Here is a 22,301-nt window from a genome sequence, read left to right on the forward strand (position 1 = left end):
AGTGCTGTATAATACTGTTGGCTGGGCAAATTCATAGATCTAGTGTCTTTGCAGCATGGCTGAGTACGACAACAGATACAGCTGGTAGCAGGACGGATTCAGTGCTGTAACAGACCCTTTGCACCCCTAACTTCATCAGTCATAGACAGTGGGTTATCTCACTGACCTTCAGTGGCCTTTGCCTTGGACACGTCAACCCTCTCCCAAACAAAGAGAGCCAGTATAAGGATTTGCAGGTGTCTGCTGATGGGATGTCAAACTGAAGCGCAAATGCTATTCCACGCTCTGGACTGCCAATCATTGAGAGAATAAGAAGCTGGAACGGCAGGAGTCACAGATCAAAGCAAACTTTGAGACATTATGCTTTATTTTATTGTATTTTTTATATACATATGAAGGGAATTCTGGATTCCTTCACAGTTACAAGACTAAATAAGAAAATCACTTCAGTATATGCAAAAATAGTCCCGGACCTGCATTGAATAATGGATGCATCATTGGATGGATTTCTGTGTTGTATCAGAATAAATAAGGCCTAGGCGGGCCCCACAGCACTCCTTTTTTTATGCCAAGGTACCAAAATCTGGGCAGTATGGCACAATTTCCTTCCCAGCTCACCAAATGCTGCTCTTTGGTGACCACCCACCAGATAGGAAAGTAAATGGGTTTGGCTGGTTCTGTACTCTCTCCCTGTTCAATCTGGTCTTCCCATCACGCTTCTGGGCAGAAATCCTATTCCCCGACAGAGACTAGAGTTAACTACTTTCCTTTAGGAAACCTTGTTTAAATCCTGCTCCTTATCTTTCTGCCTTGTTCTGCTTAGTGAGGAAGATAAGGAGACTCTGCCAGAGGAGAGCTTTACCATATTCAGCTGATCACTGAAGCACAAAGTGGGCAACAGAATGGCTGGCTGCAGATCAAGAATTTCAGGAAGACTCCAGCTGCACAGACCTCTAACACCTCAGGTACATTGTTACTCTGACACAAGACAGAGGGTGTCTGTCTTAACACCTCCAAGTCCAGTTCATCTCAGACCTCAATACTTCTATGTGGGAAACAAGAAAGCACACCCTAGATAACCAGCAATTAAGAAAATGTCCCCTTTATCTGCCACGCTTCTCCAGGCGAGAGAAAAGCCCCTTCCCTAGACCGCCGGATCACAACTCGTCATGGGGCGTTTTTGCTACAATCATTAGTTTGGACAGCTCGGAACGGAATTTGCCTTCTCTGTGAGTCACTAGAAGGAGAAAACACACAAGCAGGGAATAAATGGATGATGAATCAGCAACGATTTGAAGCCTTGGCTCTTTCCAAGAGAGCAAGAGGACAAATCGAAACCTGAACTTCAATGATCACCTTCTACCTGTGGAGTGCACTAGCAGCTTATTAAGAAAGTCATTGTGTTCCTCCTCCTACCCCCCATAGTATGATATACAGCGGGGTTACGCCTACAGGATCCAGGGAGGGGTTGGGGCCCATTCTGCCAGGTGCCATACAGACCATCCCTACCCCAAAGAGCTCACAATCCACTGTTACCACTAATACACCACCTGTGATTCTGAATCACCCAGGGCACAGGTGCCTTCCCATCAGTCTCCTATTGGCCTTTCAAGCAGCAGCAGTGGATCAAGATATACCACAACCATCCACCTGGGTAACATTTTAGTCTTTCCATACTTTTGTAGCCCACGTGCATGTAGTCTAGATGCCCATTTCCCAAGGGTAGACAGAGACCTCTCTCTCATTTTGGATAAGTGTCCTCATCCCCCACATGAGCCCCCGCACACTCTTCTCTTTAGATGGCTACAGACCTGTGGTTTCAGTGATTTCAAACTCCTCCTCCTTTAAGGGGACATCGCTCTGTCCACCCGTCGCGGCTTGGGACTGAAATGGGAATGAGGAATTTTTACCATGTGAGCTAATCCAGAAAGCTTCCATGAGAAACAAACAAAACGATCAAGTGTTTTTACTGCCAAAGATAGCTTTGGTTTCTGTAGCTAACAACAACTGGGGTAAAGGGATTAAATTAGCAAAGGAAAAGTAAAGGCCAATCTCTGGGAATTTCTCCTAGTTCCTATTAAATGTATTTCCCTGGGGAGGTGAGGGGAAGGTTCATCATTTGAGACATTTAGAACTGGCTAGGGCAAAGCACTGCAGAGCAGAGTGTCAGGGAACAGTTCTGCACTGGCCAGGAGTATGGGAGTTCTAAGCACCCTTCCTTTCTGTATGGTCACAAAGAAGGAGGTGGGGGGAGGAGATACTTTGTTTCTGTTGGAACATGGGGTTTCAGTATAGAAGAAGCTGAGAACCACAGAATGAAAAGGTCTTTTCTCTCTCTAATTTCTGTGGTTCTCTAGAAACCTTTTGAATCTTTTAACAAGTCCAACAGAGGCTTTACCCACTGCACGATGAATAATTTGATGGATTGGGCCAAAACTCTCCTCCCTTCCCCTCCCCTGCATCCCAGAGCAGCACTGCTGCTGAACTCCTGACAGGAGGAGCAACTGGTGTCCATAAAGCCAGCAACCAGTCAAAAAACTTTCAGGGAACAGGTACCATCTGCTGCGCGAGGGTCCCTCTGTGGCCATATTTCTGATTAGAACCAAACTTTAATTAAGTGCACAACAGAGCAAGGATTTCATTGTACACAGTTTATAGTACATTCTTATTTTATAGCCCATCTCCCATACGCCCATTCAAAATAATCAGCTGGGACTTACATAAGCCATGCCGTACTCTATCTTTGCTCCTTTCACTTCAGCTTTAAACTGGGTAAAGAAGAGATAAGACTTTCCCTGGGGCCTGAAAAGGAAGAGCAAAATCTTTGACTTTGAAAGAGGGAAAAGGTTATAAGGTAGGCACCAAACACGCTGAACAGGAGCGTCCTGCCAGCCCGGCAGTTAGAACATTGCTACCACTCAGAAATCAGGATCTGAATCTCATTCATGGCTTCCTCAACTCACAAGGGGCAGAAGCATTACAAACATTGTGCTCAGTGGAGGTGAAGTGTATCTCTCTTACTGGCCAATGGGTGGGAAGCAATGCTCTGAAAGGAAGCAGGTCTCTGCTGAGGGTTGGAAGTCCTGACCGTGACTTGACATAGCACAAGAAAGCAGAGGTGCAATGAGGGCATGCATAGTGACCACAGGGTTTACTGTTCCTTCACAAAGGAACTTCACCTTTCTCCTGTACCTCCACCTAATGAGGAAAGGCTGGAAGACAGCAGGGTTTATAAACGGCTGCCAGTCTAAGGAGAGTGCCGGAAGCCTAAAGATTCCTTTGGGGGCAAAACCCCCTAATAATGTGCGTAAGCGTCTAGCCTGTATCCAGCTAGGCTAATCTGCGACCAGGGACTCCAAGTACGGTGATTCTGAAACCAGCTACCATTGTATTCATTGAATTGGGACAGTACTATCCAGGGGTTCATGGACTCATGACACTTTAGAGGGATTGCCAAGGGGAAATACCGCCTAGCATGAAAGTGACTGATAGTTTAATCTTCGGACTGGTTTATCTACATCCTGAATCCTGGCTCCCAACTAAGTCTGAGGGCTTGTCTACACTTGAAACACTCCAGCAGCACTGTAGCACTTCAGTGTAGACCCTATTTATGCCAACATGAGGGGTTCTCCCACTGGTAGAGGTAATCCACTCCCCTGAGAGCTGGTAGCTTCCGTCGGCCTAGCACTGTCTACACTGGCGGTTCAGTCGGCATAGCTATGTTGCTCAGGGGTGTGGATTTTTCAAACCCACAAACACTGTAGTTGGGTTAAGCTATCTTTTTAGTGAAAACCAGACCTCAGCATAGAAGATCTCAGCTGCAGCATAAGTAGGGGAAAGCCACTGAATGAAGAAAAGAGGCAGCAGTTTGGAGTTAAAACAAACTCCTAAAAGATCCCAACATGTTACCAAACTCCTCACAAACCTCAGACTTCTGCATGAGAGTTCAAAGTGAGAAAGAGTCTACCAAACAGAGAGGCTCTCTGGAGAACTGAATACTTAGAGCAGAGGGGATTTAAGGGACCCAGTTCAGAGAATAATGCATACTCTCAAATGACTCAACACACCTCCACACTGAACAGGAGAAGAGCTTGTTGTCTTCACTGACTCCAATGCTCATCTGCCATTGCTGTGGAGAGGAAAGGTCTGAACAGTAAATCTTGGTAGCATTTACAGTCATGCCCAAAGTACTGGTGCTAGTCCCCAGTGAACAGCTATGCATATTCCAAGTCTCCACCCAACCCAATTGACACTCCTCGGTTGGGAACTCATTAGAAAGACCAGAACTGGAAATGTAAAGTTATATTGCAGCTTCATTGCATGAGGAGAGAACACATGAGAAGAGTAGAATATAATTCTCAAAGGGTGATTTGTTAAAACAGCACACGCACAGTTTAAACACAGTTTGCCATTTAACTATCCACAGCCCTTTTTAATAGCTTCACTTCTAGTAGGCGGAACACAGAGGAGGCCTTTCCTCAAGCTCCACCCCTGTCAGTACCAATAAAAGGGCGAAACCCCTCCCCTCCCCCCTTAGAAAAGCCTTAACCCCATTCATGGTAGAGGAAGAGGAGCAGGAGCAGGGGCTGACCCTTCTCCAGAGGAAACTGCCACAGATAGGTAAGAATCTAAAATAATTTTGTTCTGTTTGTACAGCACCTAGCACAATGGGTCCTTGATGCATGCCTGGGACTCCTATGTACTACTGCAATACAAATTATAATCAAATCTTCAAGCCCCTTTAAGAACACAGGGCCTGCTGGCTACTTCCACATAGCTTTCCCCAGTACCAGTAAGGGGTTTGAAAATGCCATGCTAGTCTGGAAAGACCCCCACTATTCTCACAAAAAACAAACAAACAAAAAAAAACACTAATTACAAAGCTGTATACGCCTTACAAGTATCCAGGGCTTACTAAATATAGCCTTATTGTAACCCACAAAGACCTCCTCTGCACGTGAGGCTGACACAAGCGATCCTCTTTTGCAGACATGCAATGTTTCTGACTCATATTTGTTTGGTCTTTTAAAGCCCCAGCTCCTTGAGTCAGGGGATTACAAGAGACTTTGGGTGCTTTTTTTTTTTTTTAAAAAGCCAAGTTGCTAGCCCTTGTGGTTGTGGAAAGAAATTTGACAATATGAATCCTAAAAGCTCAACAAGCAGGAGGCAATGGAAGAGATCCAACATTTATTAATTTAAGCTAATAATGATTTTTGCAGTAGGCCTCTTAAGAATTTTAAACCCTTTGGGTTGCTCTGATAGAAACTGAGGTCTCTGTAAAGTTACATCTATATCTAGGAAGAGAAATGCAATTGTTCCTCATTCCTGCGCAGTAAGAGCTAGGAATCTAAATACCCTAATGTTCCCAGAGACCCAGAAAAATGATGAACAATCCAATTAGCTACAGTCATTCTACATACAGACCTCTCAAGAGGTTTCTTATTCTACAGTCTTGGAGCCTCTGCATGTGTGTTTTTAAGCGAAGTGCTCAAATAACTCACCTCATTGGTCCCTCCCTGAGAAGCGTATGTGAATGTGCAGGTGTAATCCCCCTTGAAAAGAGCAGAGAAAAGTCAGTAGTCTTTCTAAAACAGGATATACTATGTTAGTATTGGGTGAGCATAACCAATTTGCTTGGCATTGTACAGAATGTATGTAACCTGGAGAGGAATTTAGGTTCTGATTTACCAAAAGCCCTTAAATGGTTTCTCTCTCAGCATGAGAAAGTGGTGAAATCCTCAATTCCCTCAAAGTGTGGCTATAATATCGTCTCCTGTCTGCACCAGGAACAGGATCAAGTTTTGGGGGCTAGTGCTCAAGCAGGGGCCTTCCTGGCAAGCTGCCTTGAGAGCTGCTGCCTGCACCTGATTTGTGTGTCCTTCCCTCATACAGCATCCAGCTCAGCTTGGCTGCTCTGGCGCAGGGGGAGTACGGCGGGCTGGGCATGTCAGTCTCTGCAGGGCTTGGAGGTGGGATGTTTGTGGGTACGGATCAGCGGGGCTTGATGGGGGTCTGGTCACAGATACCTCAGCTTCCTCTGGAGACGTGCAGGAGTCGGGGGTGGGGGAAGTCATGGGCTGCCCTGTCCTGACAACCCAGGGGGAGGTGGGCCGGGACCCACAGAACATGCCTGGGGTGGGTGATAGGTGGGGGGGGGCTCCCTGTTCCTATTGACAGGGGCAGGGCTGGGATTCAGATAAATAACCCCGCCCCCCAAAACCTGGAGGGGGGAGGTCCATGGAGTGACCCTCCCCACTGCAACTGGTGCAGGGGCCACCCCTCTGCTGCAACTGGGGGGCAGAGCATCCGACTGAGACATGGGGGCGGGGCCAGAGGCCCCATGCCCCTCCCCCCGGAACAGGAACGCTCCGCCCACCCTCCCTCGAGGGGAGCCATTTGGCCGGAAGCGACCCGGGCCCGCGCACACGTTCTGCCCCCCATTCCCCAGTGCCGCGTCATCACCCCCACCCTCCCTTGGCTCTCAGCCAATCAATGTAGCGGGATGTTGGAGCGACGGGCGGCTCAGCCAATCAGCAGGCCGTGCCCCCACACTCCTCTTCCCGCTCCCTCACCAGGCTGCGGGTGAAGGAATGGACCATCCCGCCGGGCCGCACGTCGAACTCGGCCGTGCTGGGAGCCTCGTCGGCCGCAGCGAGCAGGAGGAGAACGGGGACTAGCCCGGCCCAGAGCCGCCTGGCGCCTACTCCGCTGGGCGCCGCCATCTTGAAAGAGAAGCCTTCCCTACGGCGAGCCGGAGGGGTCAATTCCAAACGAGGCCGGGCTGGCCCACGTGAGGCGAAGCCCCAGGCGGCCATCTTGGATGTGGGCAGAGGTACTAGGCTGGCAGATTAACCCTTTGGGGCCCTTCCCACTCTACTCCCTAGAGGCCTCGAGGCAGCCAGGGGGAGACAGGCCCCCAGCGTGCCATGAGCCAGGGTGGTGCGGGGGATGGTGCACACACCAATGTGCTTGCACGAGGCCAGCGTCGCTAGGGTCCCCATAGCTCAGGGTCCCCGATAGAGGATGTGACCCGGGACAGGGGGTACAGACTTAAGGGTGGCAATGCGCTGCCAGGCCGGGCCGGTTCCACCCGTGCGTCTGCGCTGCTGGCTGGGCGCCGCTCGCTGCCTTCAGAGCTGGGCACCCGGCCTGCAGCCGCTGCTCGCCCCCCGCCCAGCTCCAAACCACAGACAGTTGTTCAGATTTCCAACGTCCCCCCGGCCAGAGATCGGAAGACAGAAAAAGAGGTCATGGCCAGGAAAACCTGGACATGGGGGAACCCTACGTGCTGGCGACCGTTTGCACAAGTGTGTTTGCACAGTGGTAGTGGTGTTTGCACGATGAGGGCACGGCTGATGCTTTGCAGCACGTGGGGCAGGTGGTGACTTCGCCAGAGGCCCACAATGTTTGGCACAGTGCTGCAGCAGCAACGGCCTCTCATGGCAGCACGTTGGCAGGAGAGCCGCAGCACGGCGGGGACGCAGTCCACTTAGCGGCACTGTAACGCGCTTGTGCCGCAGCGCGGGGACGATGTTTGCCCAGCCTGTGGCAGTGACACGGGGGCAGCTTTTCTTAGCAGATGTTTGCCCCGTTGTAGAGCGGTGGCACCGTTTGCATGGCGGTGATGGCGTTTTTTCTTCTGACGTGGTGGCTGCTTTGTCTACCAGCGTTGCAGGGAGCACGTTCGCACAGCAACAGGACAGCGTCACTGGGCAGTGAAGAGGTGGTCTGTGGCATCATGAGGGTGACCTTACTCTAGGGACACTGCCCTGGGAATGGGAGGTGCCTAGTTGTTGCCATGACGCCTTTCTGGAGTAGTAGAATGGTGAGGGGCCTGCAAAGTCGTCAACGATTGAATGGGCGAGATAATATCTTCTACTGGACCAACAGAAGTCCAATCAAAGATATTACCCAACCCCCACTGTCTAATAGTCTGGGACCAATGCAGCTACAACACTGCATACACGGATTGAATGGGTCCTTTTCACCTCCTAGAGATCAGCGTGTTGGCTGCACACCACAGAAGAAGCTTGCATTGCCGCTCGCTGCCCATGTTTTATAAACAGGATTTCATTCTCCAGGGCTGTCAAACAGGCCAGCACTAAATTTCCACACACCCCCAAAGCCATAAAATAAACAATCTCCTCTTCCCTCTACCTCCCCCCTCCCCCCATCATTTCTTTCAGGTCAGCATCCAGTGCATCTGGTTCCTACACACCTGCAACGACCTTAACTAGCCCAGGCCCTCTACTAAAAACGAGGGACTGGCTGCTCTTTGACAGAGGTGCTGCAGAGACTCAGCTCTCCTGCCGGTAAGCACAGAAATCAATCTCCTAACTGTTCCTGAACCTGGCTGCAAAATGCTTGATTTATATTGTAAGTACAGCTCATGATTTCATAGAGTGAGGGGCAAATAAAGCTGAAGGAGCTGCTAATTCTTTCATAAATCTGGGGAGGTTTAGCATGAAGGACACTAGCTGGGTTGAGTGTTGTGCTGCAAAGCAAATCGTCAAACGATGCTTCCCAGGCACAGGGCAGCTTCGGCGCAGTGTCCTGAGACTAGACTAGACTAGCTACAGCAGTAAAAAGGCTCATTGAGCAGAAGTCTGGAACCCCTTCGCCCTTCACACATGCTCGTGCTTCTCAGATTGCATGGATCTTGGAAGCCTGGCAAAGAGACAGGTGGATGGCTGCTGTTTGCATGGGCAGGGGATTGCAGCCAAGGTCCCAGGATGACCTCCAGGTCACTCTTTTGTGCTGGTACCTTGACAGACTTGAACAGTCTCAAGCATGTAGCACCAGTCCTACTAGCTTCTCTGGTATTTTCTGGCACAGCACTCCACTGGGGGCTGACCGCCCAGCCCCTAGCTTTTGGCTGAGCGCTTTCCCTCTTGCACAGCCCCCACACAAGGCCACCTGCTGCCTCGGTAACAAGCAAGGAATACAGCCGCAAAAGGTGAGGTTGATGAGAAGGGGGTGTGAGAACATGAGACATCGCTGCTACACTAGGTGAACCTCTTGAGGCCACGCTATTGCCTTTCTTCCAAGGGGCTCAAAGGGCTTCACGGACAGGAAACCTCTCCCCACTGGGGAGTTTGGTGGATATTATCAGCTGCTTTCTGTGCCTCAGTTTCCCCATCCACAGCACATGGCAGTGACCAGCCCCAAGGTGTCTCAGAGTTGGGACTAGTGCTCTGTTCTCCTGCCTCCCACTTCTCACCCCTGTATAGTTTGCCCCTTTTGCCTTACTCAACCATTATCATTGTTGGGTAATTGTCATTTTGACAGGCCCATGGGTTTGGGTTTTTTTTTTTTTTTTTTTGCAACCACCACCATATAAAATAAAATAACTCCCCCTGCAGCAGCTACAGCCTGGCTGTGGGGCTGAGCCTGGGGAGGTGGTTGCACGGGGTGGCAGCAGCACTCCAGTTTGGCCCAGGCACCCTCTGTCATGGTGGAGTGGATGGGAGATAGCTGGGTGAAATCTGAGCGAGTAGTGGTGCACCATTCACTTACATTTGGCTTGGCTGCCCTCTGTCATCAGGACAGAGGGGCAGCTGGGCCAAACCTGAGCAACAGGGTAATCCTGTGTGCCAGGTTGCAGCACGTGGGGCAATGGGCAGCACCCAGCCCCACAGGACAGGAGCTGTGAGACTGGGGGGGGGGGGGGGGGGGCTTGCACTGCAAACCCCTCTATTCCCCCCCCATGCCTCCCACTCCACTGGGGCCAGAACCCAATCCTCCCCTGCATAGAGAAAATGAAATAGGAAATCCACAAAAATAAATGAAGTCATAAAAAAGTTAGGGGGTTCTAATCACTTCCTTTCTCCAGGGCATCACCACATACGCATAAAGAGGACTGGGGCAGTAAATGTAATGGGAGCTATTTATATTGCTGCTTGCCTTGTTCTTGTTCGGTTGTTATGTAAATACAGATGTTCAGCAAAGCAAGCTCTGCAGGGCATGTTGTGACTCTTGTAGAGTGCCTGCACACAGCCAGGGCTTAAATAATACAGACTCAGGTTACAGGTGTTTCTACACCTCTCTGTAATCTTCTGTGTGGTTTTGCTGCTAGGCAGTTTGGAGCTGTCTCCACAGGCTTTTGGGCATTAGCTAAAGAGGAAAATGAGATAACGGCTAAGGCAACAGCGACGCAGAGCTAAACTTGTAAGATGTATAGAAAGCTCCTACTGAGAAGCCTCTAATCATCTTTCAAACCAAGGAGGAGTCTGCTTTTCACGCTGAGAGGAAAACATTCTTTATTTTATGAATACGTTAGGCAGGACACTAAGCCTCATTCAGTGCTGCTGCTGGGTGACCACAACGGGACATACCCAGGATTGCAAGAGCAATTTTCTGCACAACTTTTAATTGCTTCTAAACCCATATAAATTAGTCTTTGGCAGGTAAGAAACAGCCCAGAAATCACTACCAGAAGCCCAAAGAATCTCCAGGCTGAAGACTACAGAACAAGTCTTTTAGACGATGGGAAAAAACCTAACCCTATGCAGTAAGTGAGCCGTTCTGGCATGCAGGTCCAGGGCAGAAAGAAAACCCGGCACAGGCTACAGGATAGGATAGCTTGCTTGATTGGCCACACCACACTGATTGACTCCTTTCAGCAGCCGGATGTAACCTTTTTCACCCCATTGCTCAGACCAGCTGTGGGAAGACAGTGAAAAGCGTGAGAGAGAAGCTGGGTGGGAACTGGAGGAAGTTTGAACAGTGTAATGAGAGAGAAGTTGTCCCACTATGCTAAAAGCCAGGTTCATGGATGCACTGAGCATCTGCTTAACCAGCTACATAGTCGCAGATCTCTGGATCTCCAGCCCATCCAAGGAAGGAACCAAATGCTTGTTCTCTGCAGTGGGGTGATGTGCATTGGCTCTTTCCCTCCATAGCTCTGGCTTCCCCTCTGCCTTAGATCACAAGTGCAATAAATCTGGCCCCCTCAGCTAAGCCATTTCTCCAGAATACCCCTCCATCAACTAGCATGCTTGGCCTTCTCCTTTCAGGAGCCACTGGGGTGTGAGCAGGGAGAGTAGCTGAGCAGCACAGTGGTACTGAGGCAGAGTAGGAAGGGGGAGATTTGCTCAGCGCTCACTCCACGTATGTCTGGCTCCTGGCAGCTGCTTAGATCTTTCATTCTGAGAAGGCACAGAAGGCAAGGACCCAAAGACAGGCCCAGAACGAGACAGATCTTTGGGGCTAGGGGTGCAAGTTTGCACGAGTGTGCCCAGGCTGAGACCCTGGAGTGCATGTGTCCAGGGGCAAAGGGTTGAGTTCACACGTGCGTGCTAGGGGATGGGATTGAGTTTGCACAGTGTCCTGCAGGAGGGCCAAGGGAGGGAGTTTGTGTGCACGCACATGCATTCTGAGGAGGGATGGGGGTGCAAGTTTGATGGGGGGGGGGGCGTTGGTGTATGCGCACATACATTTGGGGGACAGGGAGGAAGTGGAGGGGGTGTATTTTCATGGTGGGCGTAGGTCCAGTGCAGGTTTGGATGCAGCTCCTGGGTTAGATGCTCTCCTGGCTACCCCCCGCCCCCCACCTCACCTGTTCTTTATGAGCCAGTAGGCAGTGCTCTTCCCACCCTCCTGGTGTGTCCCGTAGCCGACGGCAAGCATCGCATGGTTCACTCTCTGGCTGCACCAGCTGTTGGCGAAGACTCCTGGCAAGAGACAAACCGCAGCAGTTGGGGATTTCTCCCTCTCCAAGCAGAAGCAGGGATGCTCCCACGACTCTGGAGGGAGGCCAGCCAATTGTAGGAGGAAAAGCTCCCCCAAGGCATTGGATTGAAGCCCCTGGAGCGGCACAGAGCTGCAGCTGTATTGGTACAGCAGGGCCGCTGTAAGAGCGCTTGTGTAACGGCGTTATGTCGATTAGAGAGAGCTCAGCCACTAACATCATAAAACCAGCAGCAGCAGCTATGGCGGCAGGATAGCGCTGTCCACACAAGCTGGCAAAACGTATGTCACTTGGCGGGGGGAGGGAGGTTTCACCCCTGAGCGACGAAACTTTTGCTGGCAAAAGCGCTAGTGTAGACCAGGCCTAAATGAGAGAGCCAGTAATTCTGGCTGGGAGCCCAGCCAGCCCAGCCCCGGCTCAGTGAAAAGGCCCCCAGCTGAAGTGCTGGAATCCTGCGTCCCCAATTGCAGAAGAATGTTGCTCAACTGGAGGGACTTCAGAGAAGAGCCGTCACCATGATAAAGGAAGCGGGGCTGGTCTCCATTTACAGGGCAGCTGTGTCACCAGAGCGCTTAGTGAAGACACTACCTATGTGGACGGGAGAGTTTCTCCCGTCGGTATAGGTATGCCACCGCCCTGAGAAGCGGTAGCCATGTCACTGGGAGAAGCTCTCCTGTCTGCATAGTGTTGACAACATGGGGGGTTAGGCTAGTATAACGGCATCGCTCAGGGCTGTGAGCGATGTAGTTATACCAGCACAAGTTCCTAGTGTAAATCAAGCCTCAGAAAACCTGCCCCATAGTGACAGGCTCAAGGAGCTGAATCTAGTTATCTTAACGAAGTGAAGGGGTGACTTCTCGACTCAATAAGTACCTACATGGGGAATAACTACTTGATGATGGGCTCTTTAATCCGTAGGATGCTATCCAACAGCTGGATGTTGAAGTTACCCAAATTCAGACTGGAAACACGGTGCGGACTTTTCACAGTGAGGTAATGAACCATCGGAACAATTTTATCAAGAGTCTTGGTGGATTTTCCCTCATGGGCAATTTTTAAATCCAGATCTCGTAAGAGATCTGCTCTTGTCATTAGGTCAGGCAAGCCCCATGGCACGTGTTATGCAGGAGGTCAGACTAGGTCCGTGGTTTTCAACCTGTGGTCCACAGACTGTCTCAACCATTTCCTAGGGGGTCCACATCTCCATGTGACGGTTTTTAGGTAGCCGCAAATGGCAAAAGAAGTAGAGAACCACTGGACTAGACCATCCCAGGGATCCCTCCTGGCCGGAGAATCTCTGGACCGTTGGGTACCTGACTTGTAGAAGTGGAACTGGAAAGTGCTGGCATCCACAGCCACGGAAACGGGACCCACATTCACCACCGCCTGCTCCAGAGCGGCCTCGTTGCCCTGTGGGAGCAGCTGGAAGGAGGTGCAGTTGGCCGCTTTGTCCCGGGGGTTGTAATGGCAGCTGAATTCATCCTGCAGAGGAGGATGTGGAACAGGAGCTCAGGTGCCACTCCCTGGAGAAGCAGCCGCCCAGCCCCAAAGGCCCCGCTCTCCTACGTTACCCTTTCCAAGTAGGGGTAGACGAGCTCCGAGTTGAGACCCCCGTTGTCTCGCACGTACTGGAAGGCCCTGGTGATGAAGCCCCCATGGCAGCCGTTGTTCCCCAGGCTCCTGGAGCAGTCCATGAGGTTCTGCTTGCTCAATGACACCAGTTTGCCTGTATTCTTGAAGACGAGGCCCTCCAGGGCTCCCGTGGCACTGAAAGCCCAGCAGGACCCACAGTGGCCCTGCAGAAAGCAAGGCAGGTAGGTGGGGGTTAGGTTCTGGCTGAAGCAGGAGCTGCTGGGCTCAGGGCAGGAGTCCTGGCGGGAGGTTCTCTGGGCTGTGATGCAGAAGGAGGGGCAGGAGCTAGGTAATTGTCGTGGTCTTGCAAGCTCTTGCTTGTTGGAAAGCTGCAGGAGAGAGTCCAAGCCTTGACACAACATCGGGGAACTGGAGCAGCTAAAGCACCAGCAATGAGCAGCTGGGTTGCTCTGGCTGCCATCCCTTGGGATGTGGAGCTGGGGGGGGGTTGGAGATTTGCGACCTGGACCCTCCCCTCTGGGACTTGCTCCCCCCCGTGTTGCTGTTAGAGCAGAGGGGGGAGGAGATCCTCCCACCACCACCAGCTCCTGCCCCACCGCAGCTGCGCACGTGGCAGGAGCAAAACCCCCGCACCCAACGCCTGCAAAGCAGGGGCGGGATCAGGCCCAAACTCCAGGCAAAGGCGCTGGGGGTTGCCTGAAGCGAGGCAGCGGCAGGGCCCCAGGCTGGCAAAGGCCCTTTCCATGGAGCTTCGTGAAGAGCAGGACAGGCCAAGGACCTAACAAATCCATGCTGCAGGGAGCCGCTTCCCGCCGGTTAGCTACTGCCCGCCCCCAGTGGCCAGGTCCTGCTCTAGGGCCTGGGGCTGAGCGCACAGTCCAGAGGGGCGCCCAGCACCTCCATCAGTCAGCCCACGAAACCACAGGCAGTGCCGCCGTTCTGATGGGCAGCCAGGGCCCCTGGGGGTTGTCTTGTGGCAGGGAGCTGAGGGCTGGGGGGTTTCCATGGCTTGCTCCCCAGCCAGGCGCTCTCTTGCTCCACCCACCTGGTTCTTCACGGGGGTGACGTAGCCCTTGGTGCGCCAGTCCACCTCTTTGGGGATCTCCCCAGCCGCCGATGCCTGGAAGAGAGCCTCCTTCCCGCCGGGCCGCTCGGGGCCGTCGGTGAGGAAACCGTTCAGCAGCTGGTTGAACTCTTCGTCTGTCTGGAGGGGAAGGAAAATTAAATCCAGAGAGCGCACGCGACAGATGACGCCGGGCCAGTGCCATGGAAAACTCCTAGCCCACCGAGGAGCTGCGGCCTGAGTCCTGCCCCTCATACGTCTGAGGGCACGAACGGAGCAGACAGCCGCTGATGCTGACACAGAGGGAGGCAGGCTCACCCGGGGAAGGGGGGGAGGGCGCTATGCAGAGGCGGATGCAGAAGGAGGGAAAGTTATAAAAGTGGGGGGCCCTGCAGTGAGTGGGGGCAGCAGTGGGGATGGAGTGAGGTGACCCCTGCTTCTTAGGGGCACGGAGTTGCAGGTGGGCATCCTGGGAAAGAGAGGCCCAGCAAGGAGTGGGAGAAAGCAGGGAGGATTCTGCCTTGGTCCTGGCACTGTTGGGCGTGCCCGACCGCCCCCCCCCCCTGCAAACCCAGTGCCAGGATGGGTGCCGGGGGAGTTACCAGGTCTCCCAGGTGGTTCATCTCCAAGCGGTAACTGTGCTTCCCCAGGGACGACTCCAGATTGTGGTGCTCGATCCGCTGCAGGTTCTTCTCCCAGACAGCCCTGCGGAAAGCTTCCTCCTCCTGCCAGGGGACAGAGCACCAGCTCCGTCATGCGTCGGCCCCCCCGCTCCCTGGCAGCAGACGTCCAGCCGGACAGGCAGTGAGAGGAGCCATGGCTGGCACCAGCCGGGCCTGGATTCCTTGAGGAGGGGCGGCACGTGGGAATCCTGGCACCCACAGGCCGGCCAGGAGCTCGGCTCGCCTGGGCAGGCGCTGCGCAGCAGAGACGCACGGGCAGCAGGGCAGGGGGAAGGGGCTCCCTCAGAATGTGCCTTCTCCCACCTCCATTAAACCCCCGCATCTCCCTCTTTCCAGCAGGGAGCAGATGTGCCAAAATGCAGCCAAAGGGGCTGGATCCCCCTGAGCAGCTGAAACCCCACAAGAGCTGGGGGGAGGGGAGGAGGAGGAGGTAGGAGCATCCTACCCCTGTACCCACTGAGCCCCCTTTTCCCCCCATCACCACCCAGCAAGGCAGGAAGAGCTTCCCTAGAGGGGCAGTTAACATCCAGCTCCTGCAACTTCCCTGCAAAGCCACCCAACGCTCGAGGACCTCGCGTCCCGGCGTCTCCCCGGGGCCCGGCAGGGGCTCCAAGCGCTGGATTGTGAGCAGGCCGGGCTCACTACTTCCCTCTCCCCTGCCCCCAAATCCTTTGCACCCTAGCTCTAGCCACGCCAATGCAGCAGCCAGAGGAAATCCTATTTCCAGGGAGCGAGGGAGACGGAAGGAGGGAGTGACCCAGGGGAGGGGGGGTACATTCGACTAGCTGGCCAAGCCATGAAGAGTCACTGGAGCTGCCGTACTTACTTCAGGATACTCCTTCGCATGGAAGCTCTTCCATCCCCTCCAGCCTTCCTCCAGGGCGGGGTCCAGTGCCCCAGCCAAACCCAGCAGGACCACTAGGGGCCCCACCAGCAGCTGCATCTCTCCGGCTTGGGGGGTAAAAGGCATGGGTTAGAGTTCCATCCTGGCTGCTCGTGGCATCTCGCCCCACCCAGCCAGGGCACGGATGGCGCCCAGGAGCCGAGGAGAGCAGCTTCCCTTCAGCTCCCCCTTGTAACTCAGCCTACGCCGGCCCCGCCCCAGGCCCGGCAACTTGATGGTGAAACCTCCCAACAGAGAGACCTTGGAAAATCATTTAAAAGGCCCCTTCCTGCTGCGGGCAGCTTGGCTCCCAGCAATCAGCTGGTGGCTCGCAGTCCACTCTCCCACTGCCAGCTGGTGACACCTCAAAGATCAGCCACGAGTCCTTCCCTCAGTCTCAGCAGGGAGCTCAAGGACTGAGTGAGGAGACCAGACTCCAGGTGTGGCAAGGGGCAGTGGCAGCGGGTCCTGCTGAGGTCTGTAGTGCAAACAGGAATCCAGGCTCAGGGCTAGCAGCTGGGCACTTCCCTCCCCCCGGCGTTCCTGCTCTGCTTCCCGGGCCTGTGCTGCACTGGGTGCAGACTGCACCGGCTCGGTGCCATTTGCACCCTAGGCTCCTTGGGCCAGGGCCTGCATTTGCACCTTGGCTTTCTCCAGAACCGAGCGCACTGGCGGCTCTCGCTGAGAGTAACTGTGGCCCAGCTAACGGATGCACCAGCCAGCAGCATCTGTGAGGGAAGACCCAAAAAAACCCCTCCAACCGTTACTGCTTGGAAATGACTCAGCCTGCAGCTTCCTCCCTGCCAGCAATGCAGGGCTATTGCTACATGGTGGCCGTACACCTGCCGATGGGGGGCCCCACGCCCCAGGCCAGGATCTCTGCACCAGGAGGGCTTCACCATTTTGCAGCTAAGAATTTAGCAAGATGCAGAGAGGGCTTGGCCTGCCCTCTGCGTAACCAGAACAGCCAGGGTGGGGGCTCCAGTTAATGCAAACCAGCAGGGGAAGGGCGAGAAAAGCTCAGGCTGCTCCGTATTAGAGTGTCAGGGTGGGGCAGATTGTCCCACAGCAGCCTACAGTGGAGTTTCTTGCACCTTCCCTCGACATGGCTGACGGTGGTAGGCTGAGCAGACAGTAAGCATGAAAAATCGGGAGAGGGTGTGGAGAATAATAGGTGCCTATATAAGAACAAGCCCCAAATATCGGGACTGTCCCTATAAAATCAGAACCCCTGGCCACCCTAGCTGCTGATAACAGTCAGAGATGGGAGACTGGAGCAGGTGGCCCATGGGGCTGATCCCGGCCGGCAATGCCGCTACATCTGGCAGTTCTCCCCCAGCCTGTGCTAGCACCATAGCACCAGGACACCACAGGGACGGGGGCCTCCCCGAGGCCGGAGATGGACCGGAAATAGACTCTTCCCATGTGAAGTGCTGGCCAGGCAGAGGCGCTGCTGCTACTGCAGCCCAGGGCTGGTGGAAGCGGCCGGTGCAGAGGGTGAGCACACCAGCCATGGAGATCATGTGGGGCTCTGCCCCCATGAAACTTGGGCATAGCTGGTGGGGAGGGGCATGGAGGCAAGCGTGGGACCCTGCAGGGCTGGAGCAGCCGCTGGGCAGCCAGGGGTGGGCTCCAGCATGGCTAGAACCATCTGGGAACAGGTAGGAACTACTAGGAACCTCCTTCCCCATCCACAGGGAGATTTGCCCCCTCTGCTCCTTCCTAACTGCCCCCGCTGCGTCCTTCTCCCACTCTCCTCTTCGCACCGTCTTTCAAACAGCCCTTGGTTCTTGGGCTCAGACCAGCCCCTCCAGCTGAACTCTGAGGTTTGTCTACACTGCGCCAGAAGGTGCAATTCCCAGGGTGAGCAGACAGATGCACGCTCACTCAGCTCCAGCTACCAGGGGCACATTGCAGTGTGGACAGCAGCTCCGGCCAGCCACCCGTGGCCAAGCCTGTTTGCCTGCCGGGATGCGAGCTCGGGTGGCCAAGCCGAGCCGCACCATCCACACTGCAATTCTTCACCCGCTAGCACGAGTCTCCCGTGCCGCGCTGGGAATCACACCTCTGCACAGCAGTGGAGAGATGCAGCCTAAGCTTCTGGGGCAGAGACCCTGCCTCCAGCCCTGCGCCTGCAGCTGAGTTGGTTACAGAGGCTGGGTTAGTGTGTGTCCCTAGGCAATTACCCAGGGCTTGGTGCTAACTGGCAAAAGTCCTGGGGGGGTGGACCCCTCTATTTGTATTTGTATTTTTATACTTTGAACAACGATAAATGGATTTCAAATGCTTAAAAATAAACCAAGTTGTCAGCATTGTGCACAATGACGGGTTTTAAGCATTTTTTTGTTGGCTATTTTAATCTTGTAACTTTCACCCTTGAAGGAAATGGGGGGAGGGTCAGGCAATGATTTAAGGCTCCTAGGCACGGACATGCAACAAGTTAAAGCTTCATAACGGTTAAAACACTCATGGGCAACGTCACGTGTCGAACTGTCCAGAAAGTCAGTAGCCTTACATCACACCCTGAGATGTTCCCAAGCGGATTTTCCTATTGGACAGACAAAGCCAGAGTCCAGCCCAGCCCAAAGACCAGTTTGAAAATTACCACTGAGAGAAAATGTGTCTGCAATATTTCTAATCAGTAGAGCATCTCTCCTCCCTCCCCGAGATGGGGCTGGTGCAAACGATCACACATCCTCCCGCAGCGCTGGTAAGCAGAGCTGTTTGTGAGCAGCGTGATCGGAGGAAGAAATAGCAGATGCGATGGATAAGGTCAGAGAAAGCAGGAGAGGGAGGGAAGGCTGGTGCTTTGCATCAAGGTTTATCGCCAGGCGTGGGTGAACAGAGCTGTACGTGATAGACTGGGCCTCGGGTTCGAAGCTCAGAGCCCTTCCCACGGGGGTTTAGGAGAGAAGGGAAGGGGCGTCCAATGCCTAGGGATGAGGGGAGGTAGATTTGACAGGCGCTGGCTGCTCCTCTCCACCCTCCAAGCGCCTAATCAGGCAAAGGAGCCACAAAACCATCCTGTGTACAGCTCCTAGCCTGCTCCCAAACTGGGGCCTCTAGGCGTTATTACAATTTCAATAAGCCCCATTTTACAAAGGGGAAACTGAGGCACGGTGCCTCACACTGGCAGCCTGTGAGAGGGCTAGAGACAGAATCCAGCTCTCCCACCCTACCCCTCATGCATCTTTGACAGCAGCATTACTATGACTGCTGATGCAAGACATCCCCAAAGAGACCCTTCCCCCTGAATGGATTGATTTCCTCCCAGACAGCATACAGGTTGGGTTGGTCAGGGATCGCCCACATCTGTCACTTGCTAAACTAGATCAATCCCTTTGTTCTATGCAAGTGCTGCTGCAGGAGGGTGGCAGCATGCACATCTCCTTAACGCACCTGTTGGTAAGACTATAAATAATGGACTGGAGTCTCCCTTTCCCTGCCGTAAGTGCAAACGTCTACGCCAGGGCCAAGCAGCTGTGAAATGCCACTTGGCCCTGCTGTGTGTGACTATACGCAGTGCAGGGCGCTGGCTAATCCAGCCCAATCGACGTAAACCTTGCACTTTAGTACGGAGGATGCTGGATTGCTTCTCCCCACTGTTGTGATTCCACTGTCCAGTCATTCCACTGTTCGGGTTGCAAGGGGTGTCTGAAGCCAAGTTGTGGTCGTCAGGCCACTGTGTACATCAGGTTGGTTTGAGAGTTAGGTTAGATCTGGGGATGAGGTAGAACGTCTACAAAATGTGAAGCGTCCTTGACACCAGCCTCCTGCCTAACGCCCTAGAAATAGTTGAAGGGTGCCCAGGATCCTAAAGATTGTATGAATGAGGGGCCCTGTGGCAGCATCTTTTGTGACCAGGCTAATTAATACGAAGGAATCCCTTTTCCACCTCTAAAATGCAGCTAGCTCTGGGGGGAAGAGGAGCTGTTTACGGCACTGCAGTGCTACACAGTATTAATAGAGAACAAACCTGAGTGCTAAACATTGCCCTGCCCTAGCATGAAGGGGACTTGCTGAAGGTTGAGAAGTTGGGATGTTCATATTTTTCCAGCTGTGTAACAAGAATTCTCCCCCATTGCTGTAGCACTCCACCCCTGCCCACCTCTTACCCCAGGGATGTGTTGGTCTTCCAGACACCACGCTGAAAGCCCTGGTCTTTTCCCCATATAAACAACCGCAGTGTTGTAAATAATGCAGATCTGCGGGTTCTGCCTCACAGAGCAACGCAACACTGAAGAATTTGGCAATACTGCTTCAACATGGCTCAGTGGAGAAAAAGATATCAAAGGGCATGAAGCATCTAGCCCCTGAACACTCCCATTACTTTAGTGTTGTCTAATGGCTTTCAAAGATCCATCACTACCTTGACACCAAATAGTAGAGAGACAAGGTGGGTGTTGTAATCTTCCAAGATCTTTCATTACCTTGCGCGCCTCCTGTCTAATATCCTGGAACCAGCAGAGCTCCGCCACCACTTGACAGTAACAGAACGCTGTGCAGTGACCAAGGGGAAGGCTAGTAAGTTATCCGTCAAAACACTGGGGGTGGGGAGCGGCTTTTTGCTGAAACTGAAATTGGTGTGAAAATCCTCCCCACCCCCCACCAGGTATTTGTCAAACCCAAAACCTGAAAAATTTTGTAATTTTAAACACAACAATGATCTGAACTGAAAAACAGGATTTTTTCAACATTAAAGAAAACCCAGAAGAAATTGACAAACGATTCCCCTCCCACACAATTTTTCACAGGGAAAGAATTCATTTCCCAACCAGCTCTGGTGATCACTCCAATTCTCATGGAATATCATCACTCACACTGAACCTGCCAATACCATTCATTTCCCAGGTGCAATTCACTCCAACATCCGTCAGCCGTATCTCCTGAGAGACAGAATTTACAGCAGTCAGAGATGCACTGAACCTGGCTTCAGCGATCTACAGCTAACTATAAAGGTGAGGGGCAGCTGAGAGGAATAAGGTAGAGGCTCTTTACACACTTTCCCCGCAGTGCCCAATAAAGCTCTGTGACATACTGAAGGAGTTCCGGATTGGAGTAGGTTGATTTCCCAGCTACTGTCTTTCAAGAGTTCGGCCCCAGACGCAGAAAGAACCACCACTCTTCGTGGCATGGAATAATCTTACAAATTCCAGGGCTGAGTTTGGATGATCCCAGTAGCTGAGATTTGTAAACAATCCCGAAGGACTTTTTAAAAACGATGCTGCAGCAGCATTAAGTCCAATTACTGCACAATACAACTACAACCAACTGCCTTAGACTCCTGGGTCCAGCCAGAGTAGGAGGCAGCTTAGACATGGCTGGTCACCTACCACGCAGTCTAAGGAGTCAGGAAGAACACGGCAGACTGGGAATAGGGGCTCAAAGGGCTCGGGTCTGTCCGACAATCCATTGTTCTTTCAGGAGCAAGGAAGCTGTTGGGATTAAGGAACACAGAAGAGGAACAATCCCTGCAAGACACAAAGGCTTTGCTCTTGACTGACATTTACTTACCTGGGTCTCTAAAGGCAAGGAGAAAGCAAGCAACTCCAATCTCTTTCTCAATGCAGTGCGGGGCCACCAGTTCCTTCACTCAGGGAACTTCAGATGTGTGCAATTTCCTGGAGCAGATGCCCTCCCCCAGCCCCGTTGCTCAGTCACTTACTCAACAGGACTTCCTGAAGCAGCTAGAATATTACAGCACAATCAGGCCAAAACCAACAGGGGCAAGACAAGACGAGAAGGGGGGACAATTTGTGAGTAGACATAGGGCAGGCGGATAGTCTACGGTCTGACTTCAAAGATCAGATAGACGCCCGGGCTGTGAGATAATAGGACCTTCGGCTCAGTCTCTCCTAGGCTTGATTAATGCATTACTTCCTTACACAGAGGGTCACACTGAGGCACTAAGGCCAATGTTTCCAAACTTTCAGCCTCAATCATGGGCAGGCCTGAGCACCCACACCGAGGGGCTCTGCACCGGGGGCCACCTGCATGCATTCCACTGCAGAATTTTAGGTACATATGTGGTCTGATTTCCAGAGCTGCGAGCACACAAATCACGCAGCGATCTGCGGGAGCTTCTAGTCGTTCAGCTCCTCTCGAAGAGTCAGGCCACTTATTAAGGTACCTAAATTCGGACTTGAGGCCAACGTTTTCAAACACAGTTGCAGCCTCACCCCAGGACGCGCTCAGCTGGGGGCAGGCATACAATCCCAGAGTCCCAGCTCCCTGCAATTTCAACCCTGAGGAATGTTATAGGATGGAACACATCCCCCATGCTCAGCAACGAAACACAGCCTTGGCGCTCACCCCACCAGCAAATTTGGCCATGGCAGGCGAGGCACGGCTCCCCTCCCCAGGCTTCCCCTGCAGGCAAAGACCAGTGCA

The 22,301-nt window shown here is 53.0% G+C and overlaps 2 protein-coding genes and 1 long non-coding RNA gene across 3 annotated transcripts; 1 reads left to right on the top strand and 2 right to left on the bottom strand.

The window, feature by feature from the left end:
- Window positions 1–349: 349 nt before the first annotated feature.
- On the bottom strand, window positions 350–6,815 carry MYDGF (myeloid derived growth factor). Its single transcript, XM_067554541.1, has 6 exons — window positions 6,573–6,815; window positions 5,502–5,552; window positions 4,068–4,129; window positions 2,721–2,802; window positions 1,812–1,884; window positions 350–1,237 (listed from the first exon to the last, which is right to left on the bottom strand). Exons 1-6 carry the CDS (start codon window positions 6,813–6,815, stop codon window positions 1,158–1,160), a joined length of 591 nt encoding a protein of 196 aa, XP_067410642.1. The 3' UTR covers window positions 350–1,157.
- On the top strand, window positions 4,523–8,423 carry LOC137157255 (uncharacterized). The gene is made up of 3 exons (XR_010921040.1): window positions 4,523–4,620; window positions 6,576–6,832; window positions 8,187–8,423. It is a non-coding gene; the product is annotated as an uncharacterized lncRNA (long non-coding RNA).
- Window positions 8,424–10,246: 1,823 nt separating this feature from the next.
- Window positions 10,247–16,000, bottom strand: LOC137157263 (procathepsin L-like). Its single transcript, XM_067554559.1, has 7 exons — window positions 15,855–16,000; window positions 14,948–15,070; window positions 14,328–14,486; window positions 13,261–13,485; window positions 13,003–13,171; window positions 11,558–11,672; window positions 10,247–10,662 (listed from the first exon to the last, which is right to left on the bottom strand). The coding sequence occupies exons 1-7, from the start codon at window positions 15,996–15,998 to the stop codon at window positions 10,566–10,568; spliced, it is 1,032 nt and encodes a 343-aa protein (XP_067410660.1). The 5' UTR covers window positions 15,999–16,000; the 3' UTR covers window positions 10,247–10,565.
- Between the last annotated feature and the right edge of the window lie 6,301 nt (window positions 16,001–22,301).

The sequence above is a fragment of the Emydura macquarii genome, unplaced genomic scaffold (genome assembly GCF_026122565.2).
Source record: "Emydura macquarii macquarii isolate MOO-44397 ecotype Brisbane River unplaced genomic scaffold, CSIRO-AGI_Emac_v2 contig_306, whole genome shotgun sequence".
In the NCBI taxonomy this organism is placed as follows: domain Eukaryota; kingdom Metazoa; phylum Chordata; order Testudines; family Chelidae; genus Emydura; species Emydura macquarii.